Source organism: Neovison vison, chromosome 1 (assembly GCF_020171115.1).
Source record: "Neovison vison isolate M4711 chromosome 1, ASM_NN_V1, whole genome shotgun sequence".
In the NCBI taxonomy this organism is placed as follows: domain Eukaryota; kingdom Metazoa; phylum Chordata; class Mammalia; order Carnivora; family Mustelidae; genus Neogale; species Neogale vison.
In genome coordinates, this window is record NC_058091.1 from 8,661,635 (window position 1) to 8,684,602 (window position 22,968).

At 40.3% G+C, this 22,968-nt stretch overlaps 1 protein-coding gene across 1 annotated transcript; it reads left to right on the forward strand.

The window, feature by feature from the left end:
- Window positions 1-470: 470 nt before the first annotated feature.
- On the forward strand, window positions 471-21,461 carry RSPH3 (radial spoke head 3). Its single transcript, XM_044238358.1, has 9 exons — window positions 471-750; window positions 799-1,492; window positions 5,424-5,511; window positions 12,872-13,013; window positions 14,543-14,688; window positions 15,665-15,868; window positions 17,552-17,714; window positions 19,797-19,883; window positions 20,858-21,461. Exons 1-9 carry the CDS (start codon window positions 471-473, stop codon window positions 21,130-21,132), a joined length of 2,079 nt encoding a protein of 692 aa, XP_044094293.1. The 3' UTR covers window positions 21,133-21,461.
- The last annotated feature ends 1,507 nt before the right edge of the window (window positions 21,462-22,968 follow it).

Consider the following 22,968-nt stretch of genomic DNA (forward strand, 5'->3'; position numbering starts at 1 on the left):
AAATCAAACCTAAAAGTTTCATGCAGTGTTTACCTCTACCACTCACCATACACCTTTATTTAGAATTACTTATACCATACCTACACACTGGCTTTAGATCTTAATCTTCAAAGTGCAGGAGGAATCTAGATCTTAATGTAATGGGCCATCATTTACCAGACACAGTTCTAAGTATACTTATTAATGCTTTTAATCCTCATGACAAATCCTAACAGATAAATTCTATCGCCCCCATTTTACAGACCAGGGAAATGAAGCACAAAAGCGTTAACTTGCCAGAGGCTGTGGACTTGGTACCCCGCAGAACCTGGGTTCAAAACCAGACAGCACTTAGCTGAGCTGAAGGAGTGAATGCAAGTGCAAATAACTGACCATTCAGGGATACATACACTTCACTTACACAAACTGTAGGATTAACATTGCTAACACTGAAACCAAAACATCTGCATTTCCAAGCACAAACCCACCCCATGACGCCTCTTTCTTCAGAGTCTGGGCCCGACAGATTAAGATACAGGAGGCCTAACAGACTCAACAAAGCACCCACCCCTCTGCCAACATTAGATGTCTGGGGGGGCGCCCCCGTCGCTCGTGCGCCCGAGGATCCGCCGAGTGCTAGCGACGGGCGGGTAAGTGCACAGGGAGCGCGGGAAAAAGCAGACACCGCTGCGGAGCGCGGCGGCAGCCCGGCAGCCCAAGGTGGAGGGGCGGCGGCGCTGGGAGACGCCGAGCAGCCCTCGCCGCGCCCTAGCACGTAACAGAGCGGGGAGCCCGGGCTCCCCGTGTCCGCGGTCACAGCTGACCAGCCTCGGGTAGCGGCGCGGCGGGAACAGAAACAGCCGAGGGCGCCCCTTAAGGAACGGGAGCACGTGGCCCTGGAAGAATGGCGCCGACACCAGCCCGGCAAAGCCAGACTTCAAAGTGGGAACGAGGGCCGCCGCGATGCTCGCCCAGTTCCCCGAAGTCCCCAAGCCCGACTCGCTCGGGAGACCGCTCCTGAGCCGCAGGCGTCCACGCCGGGACGCGCCGATGGGCGGAGCCAAGGGCCGGACGTGCCTCGGGGGGCCGGCCTTCCCGCGAAAACCCCCGGCCGGAAGTGCCTGGAGGCCCCGCCCCCAGGCGGAACTCCGGGTTGCTGGGCAACCAAAGTGGGCTCCTTCGGCTGGCTCAGTGTTCCCTGGAACAAGCCGAGCGTAGCTCCCACCTCCTGTCCCGGCAACCTCCCGTCCCGCCCGCCTTCCTTCTTGCCGCCTCTCCTTGCGTCGCGGAAGCCCTGCCCTTGGCACCACGCTCACGTCTCCGGCTCCCACGACCACTTAGCGCCCACCTGCCTGAAAGCCAGTCTCCACGGGAAGCGAAGCGACCGCGCTGCAGGCGTGGCCTCCAGGCTCACGGACCGCTCCTCGCCGGCCATGGGCACCTACACCTACACCAGCCGGCCCCGGGCCCTGCCCTGCCAGCGCCGCCGTTACCGGGACAGCATAACGCAGCCGTGAGTGAGCGAGCAGCCCCTGTGGGGTCTCCACCTGCCCCGTCCCGGAGGCGCGGGATGCGGGCCCCTTCGCCCCGGCAGACTTCCCTGTGCTGCTCTCCCCTCTCCACACCTGCCGAAATAAACTTCTTCCCGAAAGAACTGTCCCGTGCGTGGAGGCATGAAGCGAGAAGGGGCACGGGCGGTCTCCCCTCCTGAACCTTAAACGAGCATGAGTTGCTGGCGTGATCGATTTACCGTGGACAGAAAACTCACGGTTCACGACCTTGGAGTCCGCTAAGTGCCGGTGGCCAGCCGTGGGCACCTCACGAGCGGCCTTCGCGTACATTTTCCTCCGTAGTCCACAGTGCTGTGACCTTGCTTAACTCCATTATGCAGAGGGGGAAACGGGGACAGGTGACAGGCACGGGAGCACGTCCCGAATGACAGCCACGTCGAGCTCTTTGCACGCCAGTCTTTGGTCAGGAGTCAGGTTATCCTTCCGTGCTGAACCCCAAGTTGTATTTTTATATCAATAAGTATTTATTGGCAAATATTCGAATATCCGCTTCATTATTATCCATAATAATGTTTACGGGCCTTTCTAAAGCTTGTAGTTCTTTCCATAAGCCTCAAATTTTGGAACCAGCAGAACTTCCCAAGAACGCAGACTCCACGGAAGTTGGAACATTTGTGTCTTTTGTCCACCTGGGATTGTGCCTGACATATAAGAGGCCCTCACACAAATTGTTGAATTAACCAAGTAACTCTTGATGCGTATTTCAAACACTGAGTCTAAATTCATGATTATCTTATTATGGCAAATAAAGACTTTTTAAAATAAGAAATGCCTATTACTTTAAAGAAACCAAAATGGAAATTTTAAATTTTTTTTAAAGATTTCATGTATTTATTTAAGAGAGAGAGACAGAGATAGCGACAGAGATAAAGAACCAGGGGAAAAGAGAGAAGCAGGCTCCCCACTGAGCAGTGAGCCCAGAGGCTGGGGATTGTATCCCAGGACCCTGGGACATGACCTGAGCCCAAGGCAGATGCTTAACAGACTGAGGTACCCAGGCGCCCCACAAAATTTAAATTTACAGAGGGATTATTTGTATTATAAAAGGATACCATTTAAAAACACTTTCTTGTGGCTTGAAGTAGTATCGAACAAATCATTACTATTAAATTACACCAACAAATAAGAATCAATGGGGGTTCATTAGGAAAGAATTTTTTTTTATAGCTAGTTGATAAGCAAGTTGCAGGACCTTGCTTATATTGATGCAATCTGTTGATAAAGCCATTGGAAGGAGTATGTGTGTATATGTGTGTATTTGATTTTTCAGTTTAAAATTATCCTTAGTGGTGATTTTCAATTTAAAAAGTAATACATGCTTGTGAAGCAAATGAAAAATACAAAATAAGGATGAAAAGGGCAAGTTATCTCCCACTCACCTCTATTTCTACTTCCCTTAACAATCTTATATTATGTGGGGCTCCTGGGTGGCTCAGTGGGTTAAGCCTCCGCCTTCGGCTCAGGTCATGATCTCAGGGTCCTGAGATCGAACCCCGCATCAGGCTCTCTCCTTGGCAGGGAGCCTGCTTCCCCCTGCCTCTCTGCCTGTTTGTGATCTCTCTCTCTGTCAAATAAATAAATAAAATCTTTTTAAAAAATCTTATATTATTCTTTTACACCTCCATACTTGAGCATATGTACAGTTATATAGGAGGTTTATTTCCAAAATTGAGTCATACTACACATGTTAATCTGCAATTAGCTTCCCCACCTTTTTATAACCTATAATTCTTTTTTTTTCTAATTTCTTTATATATACATATACATATACATACATATTTATTTTTATATAAACAGACTCCTGTGGTTCATGCTTGAGTACATTCTTAATGCCCAACTCCCTTCCCTTGTAAACTTGTTCTTTCCCTCCTGCCCCCAAGGTAAACCGTGTTAATGCCCTTACATGAATGTTTCTGGACTTTTTTCCACACTCACATTTTATGTACAAATATGTAAATATATGCATACAAGCACACACAGGTTTTGTCTACCTCATAGCAATGCTAACATTATACACAATTCTCAACATCTTCCTTTTCTCGCTTAATTCTTTGTAGAAATCCCTCCAATTATTTTTAATAGCATGATATCTCCTGGGGTATAAATGTACTATGCATTCTTAAAATTTTCGATTTTTGATTAGGTATTCAGTTTGATTCAAGTTTTTACCACAATGAGGAAGTTCTCAATAAACAACTTTTTGTGCTGGCCTTTTTATTTCTATGAAACAGATTCCTGGAATGGGGTTGTTAGGTCATATATATTTTTAACATGAACAGAACATTATGCCTTTTCTTTAGCGATGTTTAAACATATTTTTCCTTACATCCTCACCAGCAATAGGTTTTATGGATCTTTTCCTTTTTGGCTTTTGTTAGTTTGAAATCAAAACAAAAATTTTCCTCATGATTATGTTAATTAGCACTAGGAGGTTTTAACCAAGTAAGTGTCCTTTAGATTTTTTTCTATTTTAAAAAAATCACTGGGTACAATGTATAGGACAGATTCTGAGAAAAACGTTCCCAACAGTTAAGACTAAGAGACTCTTGGAGTAGTCCAGGTAAAATATAGCGGTGGCAATAAGCGATGGAAAGATACGAAAAAGATTTGGGGAGTAGAATCAATAAGACTTGCTGGATACAGACAGTGAGGAGGAGAGAGGAATTATGGACGACTCCCAGGCTTCTAGATTAAGCCAATTGGGTGGTTAATGGTACCAGTTAGAAACAGGGCATACTAAAGACCTAAGAAGTTGGAGTGGGAGAGTGATAATTAGTTCAATCTTGACGTTGCTTTCGAGAAATCTCAGTGAGAGGTCACTGAGCATATCAATTGGATATATATTCCTGGAGCTCAGAGGAGAGTTCTGAGTTAAAGGTAAAATAAAATTGGGAGTTTTAGGTATGTGGATTATGAGGAAAGCCTTGAGAATGGATGAATTCAGTGAAGGGCAAGAGAAGGCCTAGCCCTGAGATGGGGAGGAGCAAACAAAGGCTGGGAAAGACAAGTCCTAGAAAAACAATCCGAAGACTATCCCGGTATCACGGCAACTAGAAAAAAGAGTGCTTCAGCGAAGGAATGACCAGCTGAGCTGAACCCTGCCCAGAGAGCGAGTAAGATGAGCAGTGTTACATGACTGGGTTTTAAGTAATATGAGGTCAGGTTATCCAAAAGTGGTTTTAATATATGACAAAAAAAAGCAATTTACGACCCCTCTCAAAATCATTTCTAGTAGAGTGCTGTTATTGGTATAGGTCAATATTTGACTTCATAGCCATACATCAGATATCATTTAAAGAACTTTGAAAAAAAACATCAACAGTATGGTTTTTCACTACTGATATTCTGATCCCCCAAAGCAAAATTCTATTAAAATTTAAAACAATATCATTTTAACAATATATCTCTGAGTTTAAAGAAACAACAAGAAACTTGATTTACTTATTTCATAAGCCTGATTCTGTGAATCTTTTCAATCCTTGAATCCAATTACCAGTACTTTAAGGCAGGACCCTTTCCAACCGTCCATTTTCACATTTATCAAGTAGTCTAACAGATGTACAGCCCTAAGTCCAGCTCTGCCACTTACTAGTTAGGTAACCTTGGGCACATTCCTTTCTGAATCTCCCTCCTCTTCTGTCAGATGGGAATGAGAGTTCCCAACTTGAAGCTTATTGTGAGCAAGAAATAAAATATGTGAAGGGTCTGGCATATAGCAAGCTTTCCATAAATGGTAGTAATTTGTCAGGGACTGTGCCCAAACAAAAATCTGTTTTCATAACATTTGTATCTTAGTCTAAATCTAATTAAAAATGAGTTAACTGCACAGACCAACACTATTACAATAGTTATTTAGAATTTGCTATTTTACAGAGCTGAAGAACCTATGCATTACGGAAATATAATGTATGACAGAAGGGTGATCCGAGGCAACACTTATGCTCTACAGATGGGACCACTGGTAAGTAAAATTTGAATATTCTAACACACAGCTTTTCAAAGTACTTGTGCTGAGCGACCAGTTTGTTTGTTTTCATTTCTAATTTGCTGTAGACTAAAACAGTTATAAAATAAAATACTGATCAATTACTAGAAAAATTAAATCTAATTTAAAAAAAAAGACATGTGAAATACAAGGCTGATGGTGGGTGCCGGGGATTAAGGGAGTGGAGGATTAGGGAGTTAGTGTTTAATGGGTACAGAGGTTCAGTTTTGCAAAATGAAGAGTCTGGTGATGGATATAGTAATGGTTGTACAACAGTGTGAATGTACTTAATGCCACTAGATTCTACACTTCAAAATGGCCTTCACCACAATTAAAAACAATAATTTAAAAAAATACAAAAACTCCAATGTTTTGCTACATTAACAGCACTTTGTAAAACTGCTCTAAAAGCTTACACACTTCTACTCTCTATTTCTATAATTAAATTCTTACAGACCAGTTCAAACAGTTCACAGATAACACTTTGAGTAGCACTGGTATAACATATTTAGGTTTGTTTAAATTATTTCATACTATAATACCCTCCTCATTATTTAATCCAAAATTCTTTTCTTTAATTTCTAATTTAATTTAGTTTCTTTAATTTCTAAATATTTATTGGGTTTTAGGTCCTGTGCTGAGTACCTAGGATACAGAGATGATTAGGATGTGGCTTGATGATTAAGAGTGATGATGAAATATAGTTAATCTGTAAACACTGCGTGATATATACATGCCCACCACCACCACATGGTGATATATGGAATATTAGACATTCTGAAGCATGTACATCAAAGCCATCAAGGAAACGCACTAAAAATATTGTATGTTTCGGCCATACCCTGGATCTGCTGCATTTAGAACCGTCAAGGGTTGGACGCAGATAAGTGCATCATTAATTAACTTCTCTAGGCAGTCGGTACAGCCAGTTCAGGGACCAACATTTGAAAACAACAGCTCAAACATGCGATATAGATTTGATTTGGCATCTTGTGGCAATAGCAATAAACACTGGCACACCTAGAACTAAACTAAAAAAGAGAATCACCTTTTCTTTTAGTATTTTAAAATTAATATTGTGATGATTTGATTTTTCTTTTTTTTTTTAGTTCTTTAGTTAATTATTCAACAACTTACCTAAAAACTCTATACTGAGGGCGCCTGGGTGGCTCAGTGGGTTAAGCCGCTGCCTTCGGCTCAGGTCATGATCTCAGGGTCCTGGGATCGAGTCCCGCATCGGGCTCTCTGCTCTGCAGGGAGCCTGCTTCCTCCTCTCCCTCTCTCTGCCTGCCTGTCTGCCTGCTTGTGATCTCTGTCTGTCAAATAAATAAATAAAATCTTTAAAAAAAAAAAAACAAAAAAAAAAACTCTATACTGAGACTTCCAGTCCAGACAAGCAGGAATTTGTCAATAGCACAAGCAAACACTAGAAGATTCTGGAAGTGGAAAGGAGGAAATGGACTGGCTAGGGACCTCAGGATTTGAGCGACATAGTGATGAGTTCCCTAAGTCTTCTTAAATCCCATTCAGAACACTGGAGAAGCTTGCAACCCAGCACAACCAACAGGCACAAGCCTGTTCCCTTTATCCAAAAGACGGCAAAAGGGTAACCTAGCAGAACAGAAACCTTTTTACTACCCTTCCCCAGCCAAACCCCCATGGAAAAACTGCCCTATCCCTCTTAGTGGAGTCAGCAAGACGTGGCTGGCGCACTGGACTTCCAACCCCACACTGGCAGCAACGGTGCAGTACTCATCGGTGCTCTGATTCACTCACTGAGGTGGTATCAACAAGGGCTGAGCAGGAAGCTTAGCTTCCATTCTCACCCAGGGGCAGTGAGATGGCCAGAGATGGTACAAGTTGGTACCCTGCTTTTCCTGGGGTGACGGCAACAGAGCTAGGAGGCAGCTGAATTTTCAACCCTATCTGGCAGCAACAGAGAAACAAGTGAGATAAAGCAGTGTTAGAGCTCCACTCTATACCCCAATACTGGTGTCACAGCAGGGAGCTGAAATACTACCCCCACCAGGCACCAATAAGGTGATTGATACAAATTGATCCTCAGCTTTCACATGGGGCCTAGCAGGAGGCTGAATTGCTATCTCCACCCATGCCTGCATTCCACAGCAAAAAGGGATGACTTCCTGCTAAAAAAAAGATTCAGATCCAGAGTTTCACATCCTAACATCCAAAATTTCCAGGATACAAAAAAAAAAAAAAAAGAAAAATCACTCATCATACCAAGAACCAGAGTAGTCACAACCGGAATGAGGAGAATCAGTCAAGAGATGACGACACCAACATGACTCAGATGTAGGAATTACCTGACAAGGATTTTAAAGCAGTAATCATTAAAAAAATGCTTCAATCAAAAGTGAATAATTATGAACATTCTTAAATGAAAAAACAGAAAGTATTAGCGAAGAAATAGAAGTCATACAAATGAGCCAAATGGGGGAGCCTGGGTGGCTCAGTTAGTTAACCATCTGCCTTCAGCTCAGGCATGATCCCAGAGTTCTGGGATGGAGTACCACATCAGGCCCCCTGTTCAACGGGGAATCTGCTTCTCCCTTCCCCTTCTGTCTCTCTCCCTGCTCCTCTCTATCTCTCAAATAAATAAATATCTTTTTTAAAAAATAAACCAAATGGAAAATATGTAAAAAGTCACATGACTCATCAGACATAGGGAGCAATCAGTGAATTCAAAGCCAAATCAATGGAAATTACCCATTTTGAATGACAATTAGAAAACAGCCCACAAAAAAATAATAATAAAAAGTAAAAAAAGCTTCACAGCTGAGGAGCAATAACAAAATGTCTAACATTCATGTTTTCTGAGTCTTCGAGAGGAGAAAAGACATGGGACTGAAAAAATATTTGAAGAACTAGTGTTTGAAAATTCCACAAATTTGGCAAAAGGCAAAAACCTACAGATCTAAAAAGTCAGTTGAACCCCAAGCAGGGAAAACCCAAAGAAATTCACACCAAGACACAACAAAATCAAATTTCAAAACTAAGATTAAAAAATCCTGAAAGCAGCTATAAACACATGACACATTGCCAGAAGTGGAACAATTATTTGACTAACAGTGGTTCTTCATTTGAAAGAGTGGAGGCCAGAAAAAGTGGCACAGTATTTTTCAAGTCCTGAAGGAAAAGGGCTATCAAGCCCTAATTCTAATCCAGTGAAAACGTTCTTCAGGAATAAAGAGGAAAACAAGTTGCTCTCAGATGAAGGAAACCTGGAGGATTTGTCACCAGCTGACTTACCCTTAGAGAAGAGCTAAAGAAAGCTCTCCAAGTAGAAAGGAAATGATAACAGAAGGCGGCTTGGGACTTCAGAAAGAAAGATAGATCAGTGGATTAGGTGAAAATAGGGGTAAATACAATTGTCTTCTGGGTGTTAAAAATCATGTTTGATGGTTGAAGCAAAACTACAACATCATGTGATGTGGTGCTTAGTATATGTAGAAAAAATACTTAAGATGATTAGATTCTGATTGTATTTTAAAAGTAAGGAAAATAATGCTATCTAAATGGCAGTACAGTTTCTGCCTTCCACTTAAAGTGGTAAAATGTTGATATTAAATGTTGACTGTGGTCAGGTACATAGTATATTGTAAAACTTGGAGCAACTATTTTTTAAAAAACTATGCAAAGAGTTATAGTGAAAACTGTAACTTTTTTAACAGTTAAAAAAAATTCTAAGAAATGTTCCAACTAATTCACAGGAAGGAAATAAAAAGAAAACAAAAATTAGAACAAACAGAAATCAAAAAGTAAAAAGACAACCCTAACATGGCAATAGCTGCCTTAAATGTAATGTAATAGTTGTAATAGTTGCTTTAAATGTAATAGTTTGCTTTAATGTAATAGTTGCTTTAAATGTAAATGGTCTAAACAAGCCAATTAAGAGATAGATAGGCAGAGTAGATAAAAAAAAAACCCACCCATAACCCAATTGTGTTCTGTCTACAAGAAACTCATTTCAATTACAGTAATGTACGTAGGTCAAAAGTAAAAGGAAGGGAAAAGATAAATATTAATTTTTAAGCAGTAGTTGTGGCTATCTAAATAACAGATAAAGTAGACCTAAGGAAAACAATATTACCGGGGACAAAGAAGGACAATACAAAATGGTAAAAAGGTCACAGTATACCAAGAAGATATAGCAGTCTTAACTATATATGCACCAAACAACAGAGCTTCAAAATACATGAAGCTAAAATTGGAAAGAGAAATAGACAAATCCATAATTTTAGTTTGGTACTTCAATATTCATCTATCAGAAAATCAGCAAAAATATAGAACTACACATCACCAACCAATAGGTTGTAATTTACATTTATACAACACTTTCACCCAACAACAACAAGAGTACATATGCTTTTTTTTTTTTTTTAAGATTTATTTATTTTAGATAGCACGAGTCGGGGCAGAGGCGTGCAGAGGGAGAGACAACCTCAAGCAGATTCTGCACTAAGCACGGAGCCCAGTGGTGGGCTTGATCTTATGATCCTGAGATCATGACCCAAACTAAACCAAGAGTCAGATGGTTAACTGACTGCACCAGAATTCATACAGTTTTGAGGCTCCTGTGGAATATTGACCAAGGTAGAACATATCCTGGGTTACAAAACAAATCTCAAGATACTTAGGATATTTGAAATCATACCATAATGGAATAATGTCTCTCTCAAAATTTCAAACTAGAAATCAATAATAGGTGATAACAGGAAATCTTCAAACACTTGAAAATTAAGCAGCACGTTTCCAAATAATCCATAGAGGAAATACTAAAGGGAATTTTGAAAGACTACTCAGGACTAAATGAAGAGACAACAAATCCAAATTTGTGTTTCATGCTAAAACAGCACTGAAATGAAAAAAATTAAAAAGGAAAGACTTCAAATCAATAATCTAACCTCCTACCTCAATAAATGGGGAAAATATGAGAAAAATAAACCCAAAGCAAGCAGAAGGAAGAAAGTAATAAAGATAAAAGCAGAAATCACTCACATTGAAAACAATAACAATAGGGGCCCCTGGGTGGCTCTGTTGGCTAAGCATGGGACTCTTGATTTTGACTTAGGTCATAATCCCAGGGGGTGAGATGGAGCCCCAAATCAGGCTCAGTGCTGGGTGTGAAGCCTGATTAAGATTCTCTTTCTCTCTCTTTCCCCTCCTATCCCCACTTACATGCACTCACACTCTCTTAAAAAAAAAAAAAAAAAAAAGTAGAGGCACCTGGGTGGCTCAGTCGGTTAAGTGTAGAACTCTTAGTTTTGGCTCAGGTCATGATTTCATGGGTCCTGAGATTGAGCCCCACTTCAGGTTCCACACTTAGCAGAGGGTCTGCTTGAAGATTCTCTGCCGCCCATCCTCCTCCCCCATGCATGTGCACTTGCATGCACACATACTCTCTCTCAAATAAATGAACCTTTTTAAAAAGCATACAAAAACAGTAGAGAAAATCAATGGACCCAAAAGCTGGTTCTCTGAATAAAATCAATAAAATTGGTAAACCTCTAGCAAAACTACCAAATTAAAAATGAGAAAGAAGACACAAATAGCAGATACCAGAATGACTATCAGGGGATATAACCATAGATCCTGCAACCATGAAAAGATTAAATTTCTTATCTTTGAAAAGATCAGTAAAATTGATAAGCCTCTAGCAAAACTAACAAAAAAAGGTAAAAGAGGGGTTCCTGGGTGGCTCAGTAGGTTAAGCGTCTGTCTTCAGCTCAGGCTATGATCCTAGGGTCCTAGGATCGAGCCCGGTGTCTGCTCCCTGCTTGGCTTGAAGTCAGCTTCTCCCTGTTCCCCTCCCCTACCCCCCTCACCACTCGCACTCACTCTCTCTCTGTCTCTCTCTGTCAAATAAATAAATTAATTAAAATCTTTTAAAAAGAAAAGAAAGGAAGTAGAAGAGGAGAAACAAATAAGCAAATATCAGGGATGTAACTAGTCAAGATTCTGTAGCTAGTAAAAGAGTAAAAGGATCATAATAGAATACTACAAATAAATCTATACATATAATTCAACAAACTAAATGAAATGGGCTGATTCTTTAAACTATAAACTACCAAAATTTACCTAACATGAAATAGATATTCTGAATTGTCTTATAACTATTAAAGAAATTGAATTTCTAATTTAAAAGCTTTCAACAAAGAAAAAAAAAAGCTTTCAAAAAAGAAATATCCAGGCCCAGATAGTTGCACTGGAAAATTCTACCAAGGATTTTTTTTTTTTAATTCTCATTGATTTTACACAATCTCTTCCAGAAAATAAAAGAAGGAAAACTTCAGGGAATCAGTATTACCCTGATAACCAAATCAAAGACACCTATAGACCAATAGCTATCATGAATGTCAACGCAAAAGTCCTCAACAAAATACTAGCAAAGAGAAACCAGGGGGGTTTCACACTCAACAGGGAGTCTGCTTGAGATTCTCTCTCTCTCCTGCTCCCCCTCCCCATCCCACTCATGTGCTCTCTCTCACCCTCTCTCAAAAAAATAAATTAAATAAATCTATGATATCATCACAACCAGAAAAAGTGTATGCATTTAAATGACAATGGCCACTGTATTAGGGAAATGGGAATATGGCATATTTTTAATAAATTTTAATGTTACCAGATTGTTTTTACAGTTCTAATTTTAAATATTAAAATTTTTTTCCACACAAAGTCTTTCAAATTTCCCCATTCTTTTCATATTTGCCTTGAGATAAGACAGGTTAGCTATAGGAAATGACCACAGAGTGAGATACAGATATAAAATCAAGGACCTCTAAATATTGCAGAGCTCTACTGTAAATAATTACATTTTTAACCCATAATCAGCTATTGTTTTGTACACTGGGACAGGCCTTGTTCAGACTGAGAATATTTCCTTTGTGACCTTACATATTTTTTCAGGAATTTTGTCTATGTGAAATTCAGATTTTTTTTTTTAGATCCTAGTGCTTTTCAGTTCCTTAACTACACACTAAAATGTATTGTAACTGAGTAGTTCTACAGTATACTTGGTTATGAGGCATCCAAGGAATTCACAGTAAAAATGCTTGAATAAGGAAAAAGAATTTATTAGATGGGATTCTGCAGCTGCTTATTCCAGTCAACAGTCACACTTTGAAGTTACTTACATGCTTCATCAGATAACTTTATAATTACCTGACAAAGTTCAAACAGAATTTTAATCATGAAGTCACTGCTAATCAGGAAGAATTGTATGACAGATGCTCTTACGCTATCCACTTCTGGAATGGCAGTTCTGTATACTTTGAGAAATATCTTCTAAATTTTAGAAGCCTTTTCTGTCACTCAGCCTGGGCAGCCTGATCCTCTAGAGATTCAGAGACAACAGCAGGCGAAGAGGAGGGCTCTTGCCAGAAAACGAGCCCAAGAACAGCTCAGACCACGAACCCCCGAACCCGTGGAAGGCAGAAAGCACGTGGATGTGCAAACAGGTATGTAACCATGGCCCTGGCATCATGGCTCCTGGGTTTGCTCACTTTTCTAAGTCAATTCTTTTTTTTTTTTTTTTGGCTTTTATATTACTTACATATCCATTCATCTATGCAGTACTGCCCCAGTCACATGGTAGGAAGAGCGCATTTATTCAACTAATTCGTAGACTGTATTTTATTATTATATTGGGTATAGCTGGAAGTATGCGATAAGGTTAAAAAAATTTATGACCAAATTAATTCTCTCTTAGCTCTTTTCACATACTTTTCTCTCCACCTGGGATTATTTCTCTCTTTTTCTTTTATATCCCAACATGAATCACTGCTGGACCTACAGGAGAAGAGAGCAGTGAAGTTCTACTTTGACATTTTGTCTTTTGAGAGGCATGAACTCAACCAGATCTGACTCCTCCCCCTCTGTCCCCAAAGCCTCTTCTGCTCTGTCCTTCTTTCACTGCACACATTCCCCAAGGCCACATGGGCTCTGCTGGGCCAGTGCCAGGCTTTCCTACTCATTTGGCTGTTCTCAGTTAGGATTACCTGGACCTCTAGGGTTGAGCGGTGGTGTTGTCAGGATCTTGATAATCAGACAACACGTGGTGTTTTCCTTAGACTGATGTAACTACTCAGGATTCACCCTGCATCTTGCCAAGATGGTGAGTGGCTTGACCAGCTATTGCTGGGTAGTGAGGACAAAAGGAACCGAACTATTCCAGGTCTTTCCCCCCTACCTTGAGGCCAAGTCTAGAATGCATATATGTCCATAATTAGCCAATGTAGCTGTAATTCTACAAGAGTTAAATTTTAGTGTTTCTTTATACATCAAAATATCAAGTGATACAGTAGCAGCTGCTTTGTATTGAGTTTTCCTATATCTGAGACCATTCCAGTCCTCTACCTGTGCATCTCCTTTATTATTAAAAACTCCTTGTGATGAGTCATTATGATCCCTTTTACGGATAAAGAAACTCAGGCTCTAAGAAGATGTAACTTGACTAGGTCCTGTGTTAAACATCTGACTTCAGTTCTCATGTTCTTTGCATGATATAACACTGCCCTTGCCTCAGATAAATGATTCCTAAGGTGAAATTTGTTTTCGTGTGTCTGTTTATGATCTATAGCCTAGAGGGAACATCAAGTAACATGGTGTCTAAATTTCAAAATATCCAGGAATTTTGAAATCTTTTACATTTACTGTGTTAGGACTCTGTTATACAGACGGATTATTAACTCTATGTCTCTAATCATACTTTGCATCTTACATTCACCCAAGCTTCATGTTCTTTAGTTCCATTTTCAAGTACAAAGCTCAGTGCTTTCTCAACGTTCCATAAATGCCCTAGCCTGACTGGCTCAGTGTTCTTCCAAATGCATAAAACTGCTTAGAACAAGACATGAATTTAATCCCACACTTGAGCACTTCGTTTATGATCTATTTAATTCTGTTTTGAAGGAGCTAAAGTTTCAATACACGTATATGCTTGAAATAGAACAGAATTTCAAACTCGGTGTGTACGGTATTCTCTTAGAAATATACCTTGAAGAAATTGCTGACCGCATAATAGAAGTTGATGTGGAATGCCAAACAGATGCCTTTTTGGACAGACCACCAACACCCCTCTTTATTCCTGCCAAAACTGGCAAAGATGTGGCCACCCAAATACTGGAAGGAGAGGTACAGTACATTATTTGGACTTCCTTCTATCTTCTTTATAAATAGGTAAAGTTAGGTTTAGTTAAAAGCTTACAAACCACTTAATAATCAGAAAGATGCTACCTACTGGATTTCTTTCCAAATGTATCTATAATAATTTTATTCTGAACTACAATGTTCTGATTTACCCTCTTTGCTGATCAGAAATAAAAAGCATTAGAAATATTTTTAGACTATCTGCATTTTGATTTTTGTGTGTTTGCATACTTAATACAGGGATACAAGGTAAACTTGTACCAAATAAAGAAAAATACTATCTCTGGTATAAGAGGTTCCCTATTAGTTGCTTTTAAATTATATAGTTTTCATGAAGATACTCTATGTTAGGGGAAAAATCCTAAAATATTTACATTTTCATATCAATGTAGAATGCACGAATAGACCAGTTTAGGAAATTGAAGAGAGGGCAATTCTTATGCACATAATGACTTAAGTGAGTTTTAAGACTTACTTGAAGGAGTTGCCACTGAATTTGGGAAATAAAGTAAGTCTTCACAAACTACATAGAAGGGTATATTTGCCTCTAAATTCTAGAGAAGAATCACCAAAATGCCCGTTATTCTTGTTCCTTAGTTCCTTGGTTCTTCAAACTGTTAATAAAAATCTAATAGAAAGGGCAAAAATTAAGAAATATAAGGATATTTCTTTTGGGTTTCAGAATTTGATCTTAAAATTGTTGAGTACCAGGGTTCATTCTGACAAGTACGTAAGTCTTTTTATAATTTTTGGCTGCTCTTCTGTGTGCCCTGCAGGGCTGTTGTGAGTTTTGGAAACCATAAGTAAGTCACCGTCACAGTGTCTGGCACACAGAAGATCCTCAATAAATAGAACCCTGCCATTACCTCTTTTCTGGATATTCTTTCTTTGAGCATTTGGTTCATGATTAAAACTTGCTTTAAAAAAATTTTTTAAACTTGTTTTGTCCTGTGTGTTTAAGCTCTTTGACTTTGATCTTGAAGTAAAACCAATGTTAGAAGTTTTGGTGGGAAAGACCATTGAGCAGTCTCTTCTGGAAGTAATGGAAGAAGAGGAGTTGGCCAACCTGCGGGCCAGTCAGCACGCGTATGAGGAGCTGCGCAGCATTGAACTCGCTGAAGTTCAACGACTTGAAGAGCAAGAGAGACGACACAGAGAAGAAAAAGTATAGAATTCTAGTTTTCTTTCTTAGTCTTTGGCTATTTAACAGATTATGTCCTGAATCACGTGGTATGTCATAGGCTAAAAATCTCTGCAAATATGTCAGGAAAATGTTTGTTGCTACAAAAGAGGAGATAACTGAACAACAAACTTTACATTTACGAACTTTTTTACATTTACATTACAGTTTTATAGAACTTTTAGTAAGGAAAGTTTTAGAATCTAATTTTTAAAATGTGCCAACAGGCATGCCTGGGTGGCTCAGTCAGTTAAGCATCTGCCTTTGGCTCAGGTCATGGTCCCAGGATCCTGGGATGGAACCCGCATTGGGCTCCCTGCTCAGTGGGGAGCCTGCTTCTCCCTCTACCTCTCCCCCTGCTTGTGTTCCTGCTCGCTCGCTCGCTCTCTCTCTCTCTGTCAAATGAATAAATAAAATCTTTTTAAAAAGTAAAAATAAAACATAAATAAAGTATGCCAATTACCTTCAGTCAGGAAACACTAGACTCAGTGATCTTTGAGAGTCTTTCTGGGTCTGGCAATAATTGTTGTCCTGTGTTGGACACTGAATAGATAAAGTATATAGGAGTGTCTGAATAATTCAAATAATTTCCCAAAGTCTAGTTTACTGCACAGAATAGCTTAGTTGTTGGCATATTCTACTTAATACCTAATCAAATGGACTTTCCATTTTTCTCCATGATGAATAATTAATTGTGTAAAGGGCATAGGGCTTATGGTAGAGATTATACAAATGCAAGACTATTTGTTTACAAATGTGAAATGAACAGTGGCAAAATTAGCTTTGTTGAAATCGGGGAAATCCTTACCAAAGGAAATGTACTTGTTTATTTACTATTAGGAAATATACTATGAAAATAATGAATAAAATCACCTAGACTTATATTTGCTTAAACTCTGAAAATAGACTTCATAAGAAGCTGTATTAATGCTCCCACTTCCACATGGGAGTTGAGGAGATGGTTCGTTAGCTTTATAGATATCCTATAGTCTATAAGAAGCAACAACAAAAGGGAGGTTTATAATTTTCAGAGCTCTCTGAACTCAGAGAAGCTCACAAATGAGACAACTCACCGATCCACGTTCTTTAACTGAAGATGTCTGAGCCACTGTAACTTTTGTATTGATAATAGTTTATGGTAATACAAATCAAAAATACATATAACTATTATTCTTTGATATTATCCATACAGTTAAACATCTTCATCTTCAAGTGATTTTACTTAAAAGTGGATCAGGAGGGCGCCTGGGTGGCTCAGTGGGTTGAGCCGCTGCCTTCGGCTCAGGTCATGATCTCAGGGTCCTGGGATCGAGTCCCGCATCGGGCTCTCTGCTCAGCAGGGAGCCTGCTTCCCCCTTCTCTCTCTCTGCCTGCCTCTCTGCCTGCTTGTGATTTCTCTCTCTGTCTAATAAATAAATAAAATCTTTTAAAAAAAAAAGTGGATCAGGAGATGAGTCTTCCCTTAAGCTCCATCTCTTTTTTGAAATCAATGTCCAGTAGCTGTTGAAATTCATTAAACTCTTGAATGAAAATTTTGAACCATTCTGATTCCTTGCTGTCCATTTTTTGATACAAATACGTGTCCAGATTCTTCCACTCACTAGATTCGGTGTTTGGGAAGCATCTGACGGCTAAGTAACCGTGCGCGGTGGTGTTTTCTGTGCGCAGGAGCGACGTAAGCAGCAGCAGTGGGAAGTGGTCTACAAACACAATGAGACCGCGCAGAAAGTGGCCGCCCGGGTGTTCGCACAGCGCTACCTGGCGGACCTCCTCCCGTCGGTGTTCGACAGTCTCAGGGACAGTGGCTACTTCTACGATCCCATTGAAAGAGGTGGGTTGGTGGAGGTGGTGGGGATCACTGCTGCAATACGCATCTTCCTAGTGCTTCCGAGTAATCCCCTGCCCATGTTTATGTTGAATTGGAATCTATCTTTATAAAACAAATTTTTTAAGTCAATTATAGTTGTTTTAAGTAAGTACTGCTATTATTGAGAGGTAGACTATAAATATAAAGCTCATGATTTTAGGGTGTCAGTCTGTCTGTACTAAGAAGCAACATTGGGTAGTAGGCAGAAATACGGGCTTGATGTCAAAAACGAGTTTGGGGGGATGCCTGGGTGGCTCGGTTGGTTGGACGACTGCCTTCGGCTCAGGTCATGATCCCGGAGTTCCGGGATCGAGTCCCGCATCGGGCTCCCAGCTCCATGGGGAGTCTGCTTCTCTCTAACCTTCTCCTCGATCATGTTCTCTCTCACTGTGTCGCTCTCAAATAAATAAATAAAATCTTAAAAACGAGTTTGGGTCCCAGTTTCACCATCAAGCAAGCGATATGACCTTCAGTTTCCTCATGGGTGAAACAAGGATTATTTGGGAGCTAAATATCATAATATGTATGGAACATAATATGTATAAAATATGTGCAGAAGTAGTTGTTAACTTTTTCTCAGCTGACTTCCTATTCCACTCAAAAACCATTTGGGGGCAGCAATGAAAGTCGTGAATTCATTTCACGACTGGGAAAGACGTGAATTTCATTTCACCACCCTGGGAACTGAATTAAGTGTGGGAGATAAAAATGAGGAGACCTGGTCTCTACCTTTAGAGAACTCACACCTGTCAGCTTTCTGTGAGCACCCATCAAGACCCACCCCTCAGCTAACCTGACCAAATGAACCCCACCCTCCTTCCTCAGGTTTGAAAGCCCTTAAAGTTTGCACTTTGCTTTTGTGTACAGGTCCTATTTCAAAAGGCTAATAGTATTGTGGAGCAGAGGTTAGTAATGTTAATCTTCACTGAATACATACTCAATTCATAGAGAGAGGTCAGATTACACACAACCACTGGTTTACAGTTCTATCATACTTTACCATTTATGTAGTATTTTTCCATTTGACCCTCCCAGGAACCCTGATGGGGGGAGGGGGTAGATAGGGCAGATTAATTCCCATTTTTCAGAAGTAGAAACTGAAGCTCAGGGAAGTGAAATGCCTTCTCCCAAGCAGCCATTCAGCTTCAGACTCTGACCCCAGACCCACTGCTCCTTCCGTGCTGCCCTGCCAACCCCCTGGGGTCTAGCTAGACCTCTGCTGGTAGTCATAGAGACTGATAACTTTTTTTTTCCTCTCAGGAATTGCTGGAAAAGTCAGTTACAGATCATTTAGAAGCTTAAAATGAGCATCATGCCTCAGATTAAAAATTATTTCTAGTAGTGAATGTAATACCCTATTACATTCTCTATTGTCATCCCATTGAAAACTAATGGATGCCATCCCCCCCGCAAAAAGCCATTTTGAAACATTAAAGTGTGTATAATAATGGATCATATTTTTTTAAAGGCTCACACAGTAGAGTAGATTTCCATTTCAGTTTGAACAACTTTATCACTAATGGAAGCACCTAGTTTCTGACCCATTTCTGGATGGCCTTCTTCTCAGATACTCTCTGACCCTTGGAGAGCTGCCCTGACCCTTGGAGAACTTGTCCTAGGGCCCAGGCTTCAGGCTTCTCTTTATCAGCATGGTTCGATCCTAGATTCGTATCACATTTGAATTGGAGTTCTGCTCCCAGACCCACATCTTCCTCCCTACTCCCCAACCCCCTACCCTACCTCCTTCAGCAAGCCAGATTGCATCTGTGCAGTTAGCTCCAAAGGCCTGGACACCAAGGAAGACCTCATAGTTTTGAAAATACTCCTTTTACTGCAATAGAAGGGAAATGGACCACAACATGCTTAGAGAATGTGGCAAAAGTAATGCTGTGTAAGTCTATTTGACATTTTGTATTAAGGAAACAGTGTTGATGAATCTTCAACAATTAGGGAGAAAGCACAGATTCTTCCTATCTATAATAATTCATAAAAATCAGTATAATGATTGAATTTCATTGTAACAAAATTAACCTTTTTTTATTACAGATATTGAGATGGGATTCCTTCCATGGCTAATGAACGAAGTTGAGAAAACCATGGAACACAGTATGGTGGGAAGAACAGTGCTTGACAGTAAGCTCTTTTATTTTACTTAAAAGTCACTTCTGGGGGTGCTTGGGTGGCTCAGTCAGTTAAGCATCCGACTCTTGATATCAGGTCAGGTCAGGATCCCAGGGTTGTGAGATGGAGCATGTGTCAGGCTGTGTGCTGGTTACAGAGCCTTCTTAAGCTTCTCTCTCCCTCTCCCCCTCCATCCTTGCACTCATGTGTGCTTCCTCTCTCTCTCTCTCTCTCTCAAAAAAACAAAAAAACAAACAAACAAAAAAAAATCACTTCTGGGGCACCTGGCTGGCTCAGTTGGTAGAATGTGACTCTTGATCTTGGGATTATAAGTTCAAGCCCCACACTGGGTGTAGAGACTACTTTAAAAAATAAAATATTCTTTAAATATAATCCTTTTTAAAGTATTTATTTATTTATTTATTCAACAGAAAGAATCACAAGTAGGCAGAGAGGGAGGGGGGAAGCAGGCTCCCTGCTGTGCAGAGAGCTCAATGTTGGGCTCCATCCCAGGACCCTAGATCATGACCTGAGCCAAAGGCAGAGGCTTAACCCACTGAGCCACCCAGGCGCCCCTTAAATATAATCTTTTTAAAAAAAATTCATTCTGAGATTTTTCAACAGAAAGAATAAATAGAAGAAAGATGTTAAATTTTATAGTTTTCATTTTTAAAGTTTCATTAGCTCAATTATATTAACAAAGGCACCAATTTTCACCCTCAATAGTATTTTTGGTTCTTGTGTCATTTGATCAGAATCAGTATCTTCTCTCTTGACTGTATAAAGCCTGTTCGTTAGAACAGCATTGACTAGAATTCATACTCAGCGCATTAAGTCGCACAGGAGTGAAGCGGTGCTGTCCTTGTAGAGCAGTAACGCAGGGAAGGGCTGGGGTCTGGTGAATGCTTCCCGCTCGTCTGGAAGTCAGCCTTATAACTGCTCAATCAGGAACAATCCCAGTGACTCTTGCACATGTAACGTTCCAGTGCTGATTCGTGAGGTGGTGGAAAAGAGACTGTCCCTGTACGAGCATAAGGAGGACCCGCCCCCAGATGTGAAGCCTGAGGATGGGCTTGGTGGTCCCGGAGCGATGGGAGCACCACTCACCGATGAGGAATTCCTTGAACGAAGTCTGTCACAGCCACAGGGGCCCCTTTCAGACAGGGACTCCCTGCAAAGAACACTAAGCAAGGCAAGGTATGTGGGGGACGTGTCGCCCCAAGAGTGGAACTTCATGGAAGAAGAAGAGGATGAGCAATAAGAAGACCTCAGGGAGAGAACGGCTGCCACCGAGGGGCGCCTTAGAGCCGGGACACCGCTCGGGGCCAGTCGGCGTTGCCAGCGATCAGGTAACGCGCAGGTCCCCTCAGGTTATGGAAATTATGTTGTGTTTACTCAACATTGTCTCATGGACTGGGCAAATCAAATATGTTGAAATAATAAAACTAATTAAAAATGAAATTTATTTCATTTATTTAATGGTAGATATCTAGAAGCTGTGTTGTAACTCTAATGAGAATCATGTCTGATTACAAGCTTTCTGTTACCACAAATGGAACTAACAAATATATTTTCCCTTAATTTTTCTGATTTTGTGGTTTGTTTGTTTGTTTGTTTGTTTTTTAGTGTCATATTTAATGTTAGATATCGGTGCTGTTAGCCACTGAGACTTTCTGCTCTACAGGAAAACTATTCTACCTACCCCATGAAAAAATACCTAAATGTCACATCACTGAAAGCTTTAGTGCTCCTCCTTGTAAGGACCAACACATACACCCTTATCTGTGTGAGACTAAATAGATCGCTACCCCTTCTGTCCTCAATGTTCAAGTAAGGCTCAAGGGATTCTTTGAATTGGTAATAGGCTCTTTGTTTTCTCACATCCCTGCTATTCAAACATTTCAAACAACACCAGTAAAGCTGAAGTCCCTACTTTTCCTTAGGCAGTTCCCCTCCCCTCCTCAATGATAATCATTGTTATCATTGTTATAATTAGGTCTGTACCTTCTAGGCCTTTATCAAGATATTCATATACATATATATTTGAACATTAGAAAATATACAGGTTCCTTTTTCTTTATGTACATATAAATGTATACTTTGCATTTTTCAGCTAACAATCTATCTTAGACCTTAAACATTAGTACATATAAATCTCTTTTTAAAATACGGTAAGCTATTATATATATTATGACTGTGTTATACGGAATTCACATGTGACTTTTTAACCTGAACTTGTCTGAAGAGTTTACCTGTGCTATTGAAAATTTGGGGCACCTGGGTGGTTCAGTGGGTTAAAGCCTCTGCCTTCAGCTCAGGTCATGATCTCAGGGTCCTGGGATGGAGCCCCGCATCGGACTCTCTGCTCAGCACGGAGCCTGCTTCCTCCCTCTTTCTCTGCCTGCCTCTCTGCCTACGTGTGATCTCTGTCAAATAAATAAATAAAATCTTAAAAAAAAAAAAAGAAAATCACAGATTTTTTTTAAGATTTTATATTTATTTATTTGAAAGAGACTGAGCAAGAGAGAGCATGAGCAGGGGGAGGAAAGAAGCAGACTTCCCTGCTGAGCAGGGAACCTGACTGGGGGCTTGATCCTAGGACCCTGGGATCCTGACCCAACCCGAAGGCAGTGGCTTAACCCACTGAGCCACCTCGGTGCTCCAATCACTAATATTTTATCTCTAAAGTCATATTAATCTTAAGCAATCATTGAAGTCCTCTGAAGTTTTAGATAGATAAAACCTACTTTTTCTCCGAATAGTTATAGATTTATAAGCTGTAGTAATTTGAAATAATTGGCAGTTATTAACACATTTATCTTGATTTCTTTTTAAGTTAGGTACCAAAAATGTATCCTGATTTTAAAAATGAAGAACTTCTTCCTCTGTTTTTAAAAAGAAACGCACCATGTTATCTACAGCATTATGTAGTTCTCAAACCATTTTCCCATATGTTATACCACTTCATCATTTTAACCTCAAGCAACCCTTCTGAGGTGTGCATGACAAGATTTTCATTTTCATGGTCAGCCAGTCTTGTTAGGTCTGCCAGCAAACGCTAACCGCCTGCCCGCCGTGTGCTGGGCACCATATGGGA